The sequence below is a fragment of the Pseudophryne corroboree genome, chromosome 3 (genome assembly GCF_028390025.1).
Source record: "Pseudophryne corroboree isolate aPseCor3 chromosome 3, aPseCor3.hap2, whole genome shotgun sequence".
Taxonomy (NCBI): Eukaryota; Metazoa; Chordata; class Amphibia; order Anura; family Myobatrachidae; genus Pseudophryne; species Pseudophryne corroboree.
In genome coordinates, this window is record NC_086446.1 from 219,763,393 (window position 1) to 219,775,717 (window position 12,325).

At 43.5% G+C, this 12,325-nt stretch overlaps 1 protein-coding gene across 4 annotated transcripts in view; it reads left to right on the forward strand.

Moving 5' to 3' along the window:
* LDB3 (LIM domain binding 3) overlaps positions 1–12,325 on the forward strand; it is a 256,017-nt gene that overhangs the window by 93,367 nt on the left and 150,325 nt on the right. For all 4 annotated transcript variants that reach the window (XM_063958827.1, XM_063958824.1, XM_063958826.1 and 1 more), the window contains exon 5: positions 11,648–11,670. In XM_063958827.1, the coding sequence (XP_063814897.1) occupies positions 11,648–11,670 (23 nt within the window). The remainder of the gene's footprint in view (positions 1–11,647; positions 11,671–12,325) is intronic.

Here is a 12,325-nt window from a genome sequence, read left to right on the forward strand (position 1 = left end):
GAAAAACTAAATGAAGCATGTTGTCTGTATGCAGGTTAGTAATGAACTTACAGATGGGAGGATGAAACACAATAAGGAGCATAGAAATATATGTATTTCTGTGTGTATATATGTATGTATACACATACAATTAAAGGGATGTAGGTGGCATCCCGGCGGATGGGATGTTGCATTCAGAATCCCGACAGCCAGCATCCAGAATGTCAGTATGACGGTTAGGGTTAGGCTGGGGGGAGGGAGGGCTAGGGTAAGGGGTAAGGTTAATTAATTTCATTCAAATTTTGGAATTATGGTGGTCCGGATGCTGCGGGATATTCTGGCCAGTGCATCCTGTACCCAATCCCAACTGAATATCCCCCCCCCCCAGATCCCATATACAGTATTATAGAGTAGATAAAGAATAGATGGCACTGAAGGAATTTTAAAGTGAAAGTACAGTATATTGTGAAAAAAGTCACAAAAACTTTAAAACTGCTTGAGAGTTGTCCCATTTCTCTGTATATGTATTAATGATGCAATTCACCCCTGCTCACCTAGTGGGCACCTGCATCTCCCGTCTGAGAGGGCAAAAGATTTGCCTAGGGTGCCGCAAGACCTTGCACCGGCCCTGCCTGTACTGTGAATGGAGTGTTACTATTCTTACAAGTGTGGGAAGAGATTTGTGAAAGTTCAACATTGAGTTTCAATGTGAACTTGTTTCAATTTAAAGAGATGGAGGACATTCCACTGATCTTGATTGAATTCTAAAGTTGATTCATAGGGGTATATTTACTAAAGTGTGTGTTTTTAGAAGTGGAGATGTTGCAATAGCAACCAATCAAATTCTAGCTATTATCTTCTAGAAGGTGCTAGAAAAATGATAAGTAGAATCTGATTGGTTGCTACGGGCAACATCTCCCTTTTAAAAACATGCATTTTAGTAAATATACCCAATATAATGTGTCTTAAAAAAGAATGGAATGTCTAATTAATGTATTTTTTATCTAGACAAACAACAGACCTCACAGGTTATTAAAATGTCATTTTATTAACAATACAGGTTGAGTATCCCATATCCAAAATGCTTGGGACCAGAAGTATTTTGGATATCGGATTTTTCCGTATTTTGAAATAATTGCATATCATAATGAGATATGATGGTGATGGGACCTAAGTCTAAGCACAGAATGCATTTATGTTTCATATACACCTTATACACACAGCCTGAAGGTCATTTTAACCAATAGTTTTAATAACTTTGTGCATTAAACAAAGTTTGTGTACATTCACACAATTCATTTATGTTTCATATACACCTTATATACACAGCCTGAAGGTCATTTAATACAAATTCGGAATATTCCGTATTTCGGAATATTTGGATATGTGATACTCAACCTGTATAAACAAATAGTGCAAACATAGCACTAGCACATTAAAAAAAATCCCTGCTAGTAATAATATTAATAAATATAAAAATAATATGGCAATAATAAATTCTTAGCATATAAAAATGTTCTGCTAAATGAAGTGAAGCCTGATTTACAGTTAGGAGAAAATGCGCTTTAACATTTACACCTCATACATCGCAAATTTATGCCCTTTACCTGGTATTTGTCTCAATCCTAACTTAAGACACTAATGTCTGCAATTGAATAAACTAATTACTGCCATATAATGTAATGCATATAGCATTAATATTTAGCATAAGATATGCACATATCAATTTGCATATCTTATATAAACTATTAATGCTGAAGTGGAAATGTGTATAAGATGAGTAATGTCCTGAAGAGAAATAAGCCAAAACGTTCAATTGTAAAGTGCTACAGCATATGCTGGCACTATATAAATACATTATCTATTGTTATTATTATTATTATTATTATTATTATTATTATTATTACCATAAAATATTTTGGGTCAAAAATGTTTATTTAAGGAAACAGGAATAAATTGTTACAGGAAACTCAGTTTGTTACATATAAGGTAGTTTAGTGCCCTCTTCAGTTCAGATATAGATAATAAACTTGGTGAAATTACACATTTTTTGATAAATGGAATTTTTAACAGAAAATATATTGTAGATACGATGATGATGTTGTTGTTGTTGTTTTATTTTATTGGTACCGTGTTGGTCATGAGGGTAACACACTTATGGAAAAAAAGGCATTAATAAAAACGTGATATCGTTACATGTATAGGAAACTACAGTATTCCAAAGGCTCGTCTGGAAGATTACACATGAGTTTAAGATGGCATCTTATATTTATATACAGCATATATGGCATACTGTATGCTTCCTGCATATACAGCCATGACTATGAGGTTTGTGCACCTCTGGCGTTTTGCAGAACTACTGTGGAACTGATGTCTATTTCTCTACTTTGGGGGAGATATTTCAAGGCTTGGAAAGAGATAAAGGGCAGGATGTACTAAAGGACAAATATACTGAGCACCGCATCCCAGGGCTTCTGTTCGGAGGATAACACTAGCTTTTGCTGGGACTAATTGTGGGGTCCCAGCATTTTTGCACCAAATTTTCTGTGTTAGTGAGACTGTCAGACCTCTTTAACTGAGACTGATTTTTATCAATTATTAAGAATAAAGGTCCTAATTCAGAGATGATCGCAGCAGCAAATTTGTTAGCAGTTGGGCAAAACCATGTGCACTGCACGGGGGGGGGGGCAGATATAACATGTGCAGAGAGTTAGATTTGGGTGGGGTGTGTTCAATCTGAAATCTAAATTGCAGTGTAAAAATAAAGCAGCCAGTATTTACCCAGCACAGAAACAAAATAACCCACACAAATCTAACTCTCTCTGCATATGGGGGCTCATTCTGAGTTGATCGTACGTAGTAACTTTTTTCTGCCCATGCGATCACCTAGACGCCGCCTATGGGGAAGGGTTTTCTTGCATAGCAAGGCTTTTTTTCAGCCTGTCAGGTCCCGGAATTGACGTCAGACACCCGCCCTGCAAATACCTGGACACGCCTGCGTTCGCCGCACCACTCCCAGAAAATGGTCAGTTATGCCCCGGAATTCTTTCCTCCTGTCAATCTTCTTGCGATCGCGGCAACGATCACTTTCTTCGTTCTTCTTGTCATTACCTTGTTGCACATGAGCAGAACTGACCCGTTCGCAATGCTGCGAAAAACAGCAGCAAGCGAACGGGTCAGAATGACCCCCATGGCTTTGCCCAACTGCTAATTACCCACAATAACTTCTATAACTGAGATTATTGCTTTTAGGACCTCTCTAAGTGAGATTAGTGCATTTTATTAACCTTTATTAATGACATGACTGCCTTTAGAACCTCTGTAACTGGGATTAGTACAGATTTTGACAAGTCTCTTTGTAATGACCCACTACAGTACCCTGTACCTAGACTTACAGGGGTGTCCTGTTTGAACCTGCATAAGTAACCTTATACTGAGACAAACACTTCTTGAACCTGGATAAGTGAGAAACCGGATAAGTGAGATACCTCCTTAAATGAGACTAAATGTGCCTTTGAGGTCCCACTTAACAAGATTCAACTGTATATGAATATTAATAAATATGAGAACCTCATTTTTAGACTGAGTCTCCCATTTATTACATTTTTATTATTTTTATTAATCTTGAGGAGTGGTGCATTGGAGCACTGGAAATCTCTGGGTGGGATTCTGATTCCTGGGTGACACAGCATCTAGCAGCATGGTGACTGTGTCACTGCTGCTGACCTATTTGTTGTGCAAGCTGTTTGCTCAGCTGTGAACACAATGAGCAGAGCACAGCTGCACAGTGCCACAAGCAATCTCCATCCAGACAGGCATCCACACTGTGATACGGCCGCCTATGAGCGCAGCACAACCGTATCACAGACTGTTTGCTAACTGCAGAGCTTTCGTAGCACTGTAGAACACAGTAAAAGAGTGTGTGAATGGATCACCGGACCACTGTGGCTGCCGAGAGTGACAGTCGGATCGCAGCCAAGGCTACAGCTACATGAAACACTGGACCACCAGGGCCCTTGTTTTGCAATCAGAGACAGCCTGAGACACTAAGTAACAGGGCGGCCCAGAGGGGCACATGGCACCCTGCCTTCCAGCCCAGCCGGCCTCTGGGCCCATCTCTCCGCTCTCAGCCCCCAGGCTGCACTGGCTGAGCCCCGGTAACTGCTTCTGGGGTTCAGCCAGTGTCCCTCAGAATCTCGCCAGTGGCTGATTGCAAAGGACAGTTCTTATCAGGAGAGCAGTCCTTTGCAATACTAATCACACATGTTAGTACAAATACAATTATTATCAATGCAGTAAGTGGCAGGATGTACTAAGCAATTGGTACAGGCACACATAATTTTCCACACACCAGTGGCGTGCGGTGAGGTTAGTGGCTGGTGAGGCACTATAGCCATAATGTCCGCCGAGTCCCGCCAATGACTCCTACTGCTGCTGAGCCAGTGCCCGCTACTGCCGCCGCCTCCGTCAATGGCCTACAAAATCAACATCAACCACCCGGTCCCCATCTGCTAATCCAGATCTCAGTCCAATTCTGCTGCCAAGGCCTGCAGCCTGCCTGCTCATCCAATTTTTAAAGAGCAGGAGGCTAATATATTGTAGATTTTTGATAATTTATGGGAAAGAGAGAGGAGGAATATGGGGAGATGGGAGAAATGAGAAATAGGGGGAGATGGGAGAGAGAGAAGGGGGTAGGATGGAAGTAGTCATGGTGGAGACAGAGCAGGCTGACAGTGGTAGTAGTGGGGAGCAGGGGGGCAGACTGGGAGTACTAGTTGTGGAGAGCAGGGGGCAGGCTGGGAGTAGTAGTGGGGAGATTGGGGACAGGATGGGAGTATTAGTAGTGCAGAGGGGTTTAGTATGATATACAGACTGATGGGATGCCAGCGGTCAGAATACTGACAGTGGCATCCCAACCGTCAGAATACCGGCAGGTCCCTGTAAAGTACCCTAACCATACCATGCTCCCTACCGTAACCCTCTCTTGTGGGTGCCTAGACCTAACACTCTCCGGTGGTGCTTAACCCTAATCCTCCCTTCCCTGCTGCCTAAACCAAACCTTCCATCCCCGGTACCTAACTCTAACTTTCTTATCCCTGCACCCTAACCCTAACCCCCTTCTCATGCCTAAACCTGACCCCCCCCCTGCGGCAGGACGCCGGTGAGTCCCACTAAAAGGGCGTTCTGGAATCCAGCTGTCGGTATTTTGACAGCAGTATCCCAAGCGGCATCGGTATTTAGACGCTGGGCTTGTGGTGTCTGACAGAATTCCGGCGTCAGCATATCGATGACTGGGATCCCGTCCATCGGGAACTTAACTGCATCCCGTGCAGAGTAGGGGGGCAGGCACGGAGTAATAGAAGGGGTGGCAGTATGAGAGTAGTGGTGGGAAGAAGTGGGCAAGATGGGTGTAGAGGGGACTCGGTGAGTATAAGTTACAATAAGATGAACAAGGATCTTACCTCTTTACAGCTCACACAGGACGTACACTCGGACAGCCAGAGCGGAAGTGATGTGTCCCACTCCTCCGGCAGCTTACATCCGTCTCTTCCCTGCATGGTCCAGCGGGGTTAGGACGTACCCTCCAACTGTAACTTTTTGGCAGGTACAGTACCTATTTTTTATGGTCTGTACCGATGTTTGGCTCTCCAAACTTTCATTGAAAGTATAGGAAAAGTGGCGTAACCACGGCACTTTACCCACGGCCACACCCCCTTTTCAAATATGTACCGTTTTTTATGTGTAAATTGTTGGAGGGTATGTTAGGACACAGGGGTGGAACGCAGCCTGCGATCGGGTTGCGGGGGGGAGGGCGCTGCACTTCCGGCCCTCCGCACCAGCTGTAGATGAACAAGTCTTCAATGCTTCCAGCAGTGTTCACCTGCTTGTAGTATAGGCTGCACTAGCTGCAGCCTACAGACATTCCCCTGAGCGCGGCGGTGGGTGGGCAAGGGAGGGGGTAAGGACCTCCGCTGCAGCCCTGCACATGGCGCGGCCATAGAACAGGTAATGCTGCGGCTGTATACTCCAGTCCAGTGCGGGGTGCACGATCGGCCACAATTTGTGTAACCTTGGTGGGGTGGGGGTGGCTAATGCTCGCGGCAGAATGGGGGGGAACTATCGGCTCTCATTAGTGTAAGCTTGGCAGGGGAGGGGAGAGACGCTTCCGGTAGCCGGTCCTGGGAAGGAAGATGGTTTGGGGATGGGTAGCCACTCCGTCCCTGCCCACTGTCCAATCACATCAACCTCAGTGACAGGGGAGTGCTTTCATATGGGCTGAAAGCACGCCCATGTCAAAGAGGCACTTCCAGTAGGTGCCGCTTTCAGTGATTTTTTTGAATGAGCTTTTACTGCCCGATGTTTGGCCCTGCCCCCAGCATCCGCTCAATTACCATTAACAGCAGGTGACACCGAGAGCGGTGCCTCCGAAACACATTTAAAACTATTTTTTGACACAATAAAAATGATTAAAATAATATAAAGGCTAAAGAAGATACTTATGACACAGAATATGTGTCATAAGTATCTTCTTTGTATTATTTTAATCATTAATGACAGGGAGACTGCACGTCCCTGACACACACACACCTACCACCTAGCTATCACTTCATTCCTGGAGTACACAAACAATTGTCAGCAAGTATAGTACACATAGGGAAACATAAGTTCATGGTTTTCTTGGTCAATTAATTTTAACCCATTCTTTCAGAGTAATGTTTACTATAATAATCTTTAACAAGTGAAAAAGATTCACTGGTAGATAGGTATTTACAGTAATTGCTTAAGCAGAGGAAAATCAAAACTGGGGAAATATTGGTATTCATTATATGAAACAGATCTAACTTCAGTGGTCAGTGATAGGAAAGGTTAAAATGTTAATATTGCCTTTTTTGTCTATTAAATCTCTATTTATTATTGTTGATAGTTTTAAGAAAGCACCTACAGCACTTTCAGAGAAAATGTTATCATTCATATAAGTCTCTGCCACATTAGAGCTTACTATCTTCCCTACAACACAAACACGTTAGGGCAGAGGTTCCTAAAAGTGGTCCTCAAGGCAAAGGTAAAGGTTAAATCAAACTTACTGAGGAACTAATTGAGTCACCTGTGGCCAAGCATGGATATACTTAAAATCTGGACCATTAGGAGGCCTTGAGGACCACATTTGGGAACCTCTGCACTAGGGAATGAAGCTGCTGGTATGTCGTTGGTATGTAGGAGGAGAACCTGCAGAAAACACATGCATACAAGGAAAACTACAGCTAGATAAAGCCTTGGTTGGAATAGTATCCATGACCCCAGTGATATGACACAACAATGCTAACCACTGAAAACCAAACAGCTTTACTACAAGTGAAATCTGGAAGTCTACTCCCTCGTCAATGGTTATTCTTTATTGGCACAGTGACCTTGGTTCTTTCTTGGCCTTACATTTATGCATCCCTTTCAATTAGAGATCTATTCATCATGATTTAATTTCTACAACAGGACATGAAAATTAACATTTTCACCTACATTTGTAGAACTTAAGTTTAAGGGCTATTCATTAACTGTGTAATGCAGGAGATCTCCCTGACATCTCCTGATTACAATTCTCTGCTGATAATTTCCTCAATCCCCATATTTTAATATGGAGATCTGGAAATGATGTAATTTTTTTTTTAAAGTATTAATTTTGGATTTGGTAGTGTTACTGTAAACCATCCTGAGATGGCGAACATCTACCGAATGTCTTTATAGGTCACTGTATACATGGCAGCTTGTTCAGTAGCTTGTGGCAGAATATGCCAGGATGGAGAGGAGACACCAGGGGAGAGGATGCGGGTCGGGAGAAGATACACTAGAGAAGAGGATGCGGGCAGGGAGCAGACACATCAGGGGAGAGGATGTGGGGAGGGAGAGGATACACTGGAGAAGAGGATGTGGGGTGGGAGCAGACACCAGGGGAGAGGATGTGGGGAGGGAGAGGATACACTGAAGAAGAGGATGCAGGGAGGGAGCAGACACCAGGGGAGAGGATGTGGGGAGGGAGAGGATACACTGGAGAAGAGGATGTGGGGTGGGAGCAGACACAATGGGAGAGGATGTGAGGAGGGACAGGATACACTGGAGAAGAGGATGCGGGGAGGGAGCAGACACCAGGGGAGAGGAAGTGGGGAGGGAGAGGATACACTGGAGAAGAGGATGCGGGGAGGGAGCAGACACCAAGGGAGAGGATGTGGGGAGGGACAGGATACACTGGAGAAGAGGATGCGGGGAGGGAGCAGACACCAGGGGAGAGGATGTGGGGAGGGACAGGATACACTGGAGAAGAGGATGTGGGGAGGAAGCAGACACCAGGGGAGAGGATGCAGGGAGGGAGCAGACATGGGGTAGAGGAGACATCGGGGAAGAGGAGACATCGGGAGAAAGGAGAGGAGGAGAAGGAGAGGAGACAGTTGGGGAGAGGATGAGGGGAGAGAGAGGAGACATTGGGGGAGAGGATGCAAGGAGGGAAAGGAGACACAGGGGAAGAGGATGCAGGGAGGGAGATTAGACACTGGGGGAGAGGATGTGGAGAGAGAGAGCAGAGAACGGGAAGAGAATACGGATAGGAAGAGAAACCTTTGGGGAGCACAGTGACCAGAGCCGCTTGGGTTATCAATGTCATCTGAAGCAGCATCAGGGAGAACTTTCCCAGCAGACAGGGGGGCATATCCCTGCATCATGCAACCCTGCTCCCTGAAGCAGGGAAAGCACCTCCACAGGGAGAGCAGCTTTTTGGAAGTGATAAGTAAAGGAGACATGATGAATGCCTCCGATATTTACATTAAACTCGCTGCGAGTTTAACCATTAATTAGCACAGCACATATATTTTTTTTAATGATTAATAGTGGGCTTATTAGGGTTTGTTTGACAGGAGGATTATTAGTGGTGATGTTCCTACATCTTTTATTCTCCACCACATTCCATACTGGAATGCCGTCTAGGATTCCTGTGTTGACATTACTATTTACTACAAATGGATATTGCTGCTGCTGGCAAAGTATTATAATAAAACAAAACATCTTGAGTATGTACAGTTGCATATAGCCATTCAGCATTGAACAAATGCATATTCTCTTTATAAATAGCAAATTGCTTTTTCCACCTTTTCAACAGAGTAATAAATTCACTTATTCTCTAAACGTTCACCTTCTGTTCTACCTTAAAAATGTCATATGATGTGCATGGATGAGTTTCAGAGGATTAAAGCAGACACAGGGTCCTTTTTTTACCGAATGATACTGTTACACTGTGTTTGACTGTAAGGAGATGCTCAGCTGCTGAACACATACCAAAAATGGCTATATGACTATCTGCTTACAGGCTCCAGAGTGTTCCTAATATATCCCACTTGATACTATAGCAGGCACATGTTTTTGAGGCTAGGAGAAATGGCAGAATAGTTTTCATAGCAAGAGTGGTGACGCTCTATTTACTGGGACCATCTTTAATTATCACAATATACCATATTATCACTTAGAACTGTTTATAGTATGGAAGTATAATAGCAAACAAAATAATTGTAATAAACAAATGTAAGCAGTAATACAATTCAAAATATTCACTATATCTGAAACCTACAGTATAAGATATTCACATTAAATGTGCTAGTATTAATGAAGTCTGGAAAAATATAATTACTGTTACTTTCTACATAATTGTTTTGTGGTTTCAATAGTAATATGATGGTTTATTATATATAGTTATAATACAACAGTTATACCCCTTTTCCACTAGCTCCAAAAACACGGGTAAATGCACAGGGGCGCTAGTTTTTTGCTAGTGGAAATGGCTCCCTCAGGAAAAACCCGGATCAAGTGACCCGGGAATCCTACCTGGATATCTACCTGGGTAGGATACGGGAATGATCCGGGTAAGGTGTAGTGTAAACGGAAGCCGTGTCAATGTGACACGGCTCCCGTTTACACTGTATGGAAGGGCGGCGCTGGGAGATCATGTGATCTCCCAGCGCCGACCCTGCCGCATCACCAGCAGCTTCACCAACCCGGCAATATGCTGGGATGGTGACTGCTGATGGGAAAGGGGCCGATGCGGGTCGCAGCCGGGTAGCACCCGTGTCAGGCTCCCGGCTGCGACCAGCATCGTAGATGGAAAAGGGGTATTAGTACTAAGGGAAAGAAGTATCAAAGCTTGGAGAGAGATAAAGTGGGCAGAGATAAAGTACCAGCTATGTTAGATTGTGGGGTCTATGTACTAGCCTTGGAGACAGATAAAGTGAACAGAGATAAAGTACCAACCAACCAGCTCCTGTTATTTTCCATACACAGCTTGTAACATAGCAGTTAGGTGCTGATTGGCTGGTACTTTATCCCCGTCCACTTTATCTCTCTCCAAGACTGAGTACATGACAGCAGCTGATTGGTTGGTAATTTATCTCTCTCCAGCTTTCCCCATTAGTGTGGCAAAAAAAACTGGCTACTGAAAAATCAGTTCCTTTGCTTTAGTCACAGTGCTGGTTTCTAACCTGTAAAACATCATTATCTTCCCCATAACAAACAGTGATAGACACCACCACCACCACAGTGTTTAGTGTACATTATGTAGGGGACAAGGGCATTTTAGCAGAGCAGTGGGCCTGTTTGCAGACTCAGGGTGGGCCCCCTCCTCTCCACGGTGCAGTAGACGCTAGCATTGTGCCAGAGTCTACTACGCACTCGCAGGTCTCTGGAAACATGGTGCCTGCCATGTTCCGAAGACTAATCACTACTGTGCATGTGCGACAGCCATTTTGCTGGTGATTTTTGTTGTGGCTGCAGCATTGGTGCGGGACTCTGGAAATGTAAGTAACTATACATGAAAGCAGTGGTAGGCTCCCCTGAACCCATTATAGAAATGCCAATGGTGAGGGGATATAAAATATCTGATGGCAATACATGGCTTATCAGTTATGCTTACTGTCATATCACTGCCCCTGCTCTGCTTCTAAATTAAATATTTTCATTATGTATAATTTTTTTAAGCATAGATGGGCTAACCAGGTTTTGTCACTATATTTATATACTGTGCCGGACAGCAGTATAGCAATACTAGATGTCACATGGTGATCTTATTGCAGAACAGTGGGGCTACATATGACATGTGGTACAGTATCTCCACAAGAATAATACTCAGGGTCAGCTAAAACCCATGAGACCTCAATACATCTTTCTGAGTGAATCTGTAATCCTCACATTTTCTGTCTGTTACTCACATCAGTATTTCAGCAATGCATTTCATTTCCGTTTGTTCATGATTATGCAAGCTCTGGTGTCTTCTGCAGCACATGAGTAAAAGGTGTGTCCAAACCATCCTGGGGGTGTGGCTATAACTACCTCTGCAGCCATTGGCCCCACAGTATGTCCAATGGGTTTATAATTCTAGAGTGATGTACAGTACTTGTAGGTTGAAAAGAAGACTTGGTGTGCAGAACATTTCTATGCCACCACATCTTTTGCATGCTTTCCTGACCCTCTCAAGAGTAATGGATTAGTAAAAGACTTGGATAGCATTTAAATAAATTAAGCTTGCATATCATTGAAACCTTTCATTTCTATTAACAAACCAACAGAAAGATTTCTGCTCTTTTTAGATTTCCGCTGCTACTTGTTCTGATTAAATGATCTTCTTTGTCTCTACATACAGGTTATAGCCAACACATCTGCCAAGTTAGTATCACAGTGTTATTATGTTTTATTTGGGTCTTGTGTGTTGTTCTCTTGGTCAGCATGAACATGCAGTGTTCAGATATAACCGAGATCAGATGGGAATTATTTGTGTTAAGATCAAAGCATGCTGCAGAGTGTGGCTTCTTTGAGGTAACGTTATGAAACCATAATGAGCTGCCTAGCATGTCCTAAAATGCCAAACTACTGAAAGAACCCAGCCTTTTGTTATGGTACTCGCCCTCAAATGTATGTATGACTGTGAGGCTGGTGATAACAAAGAAAGTTGAGGTAACTTTCTTAAATAGCAGGTTTATGTGTGTGTGTGTGTGTGGGGGGGGGGGGGGGGGGGGGTCAACACTATTCGATCTGCATCGGCTCAACAGGTCAAATAGTGCAGGTAGTTTCCAAATTACACCACTCTCGTTTCCTATTGTGGGCTTTTTGTATCCCACAAGTATCATCCTAATATATATTTACATGCTTTGCTAGCATTAAAGTGGTAATAATGCATCATACTTAAATCCAGTGGTTATGGGGTTACCATGACAGGCAGCACAATGCTTTGTCACATCTCTGTCCGAGACAGGAACCGATCAGGATCCCAGCGATCGGGATCCCAGCAGTCAAAATAAACTAGTAATCAAGCTGATATGTT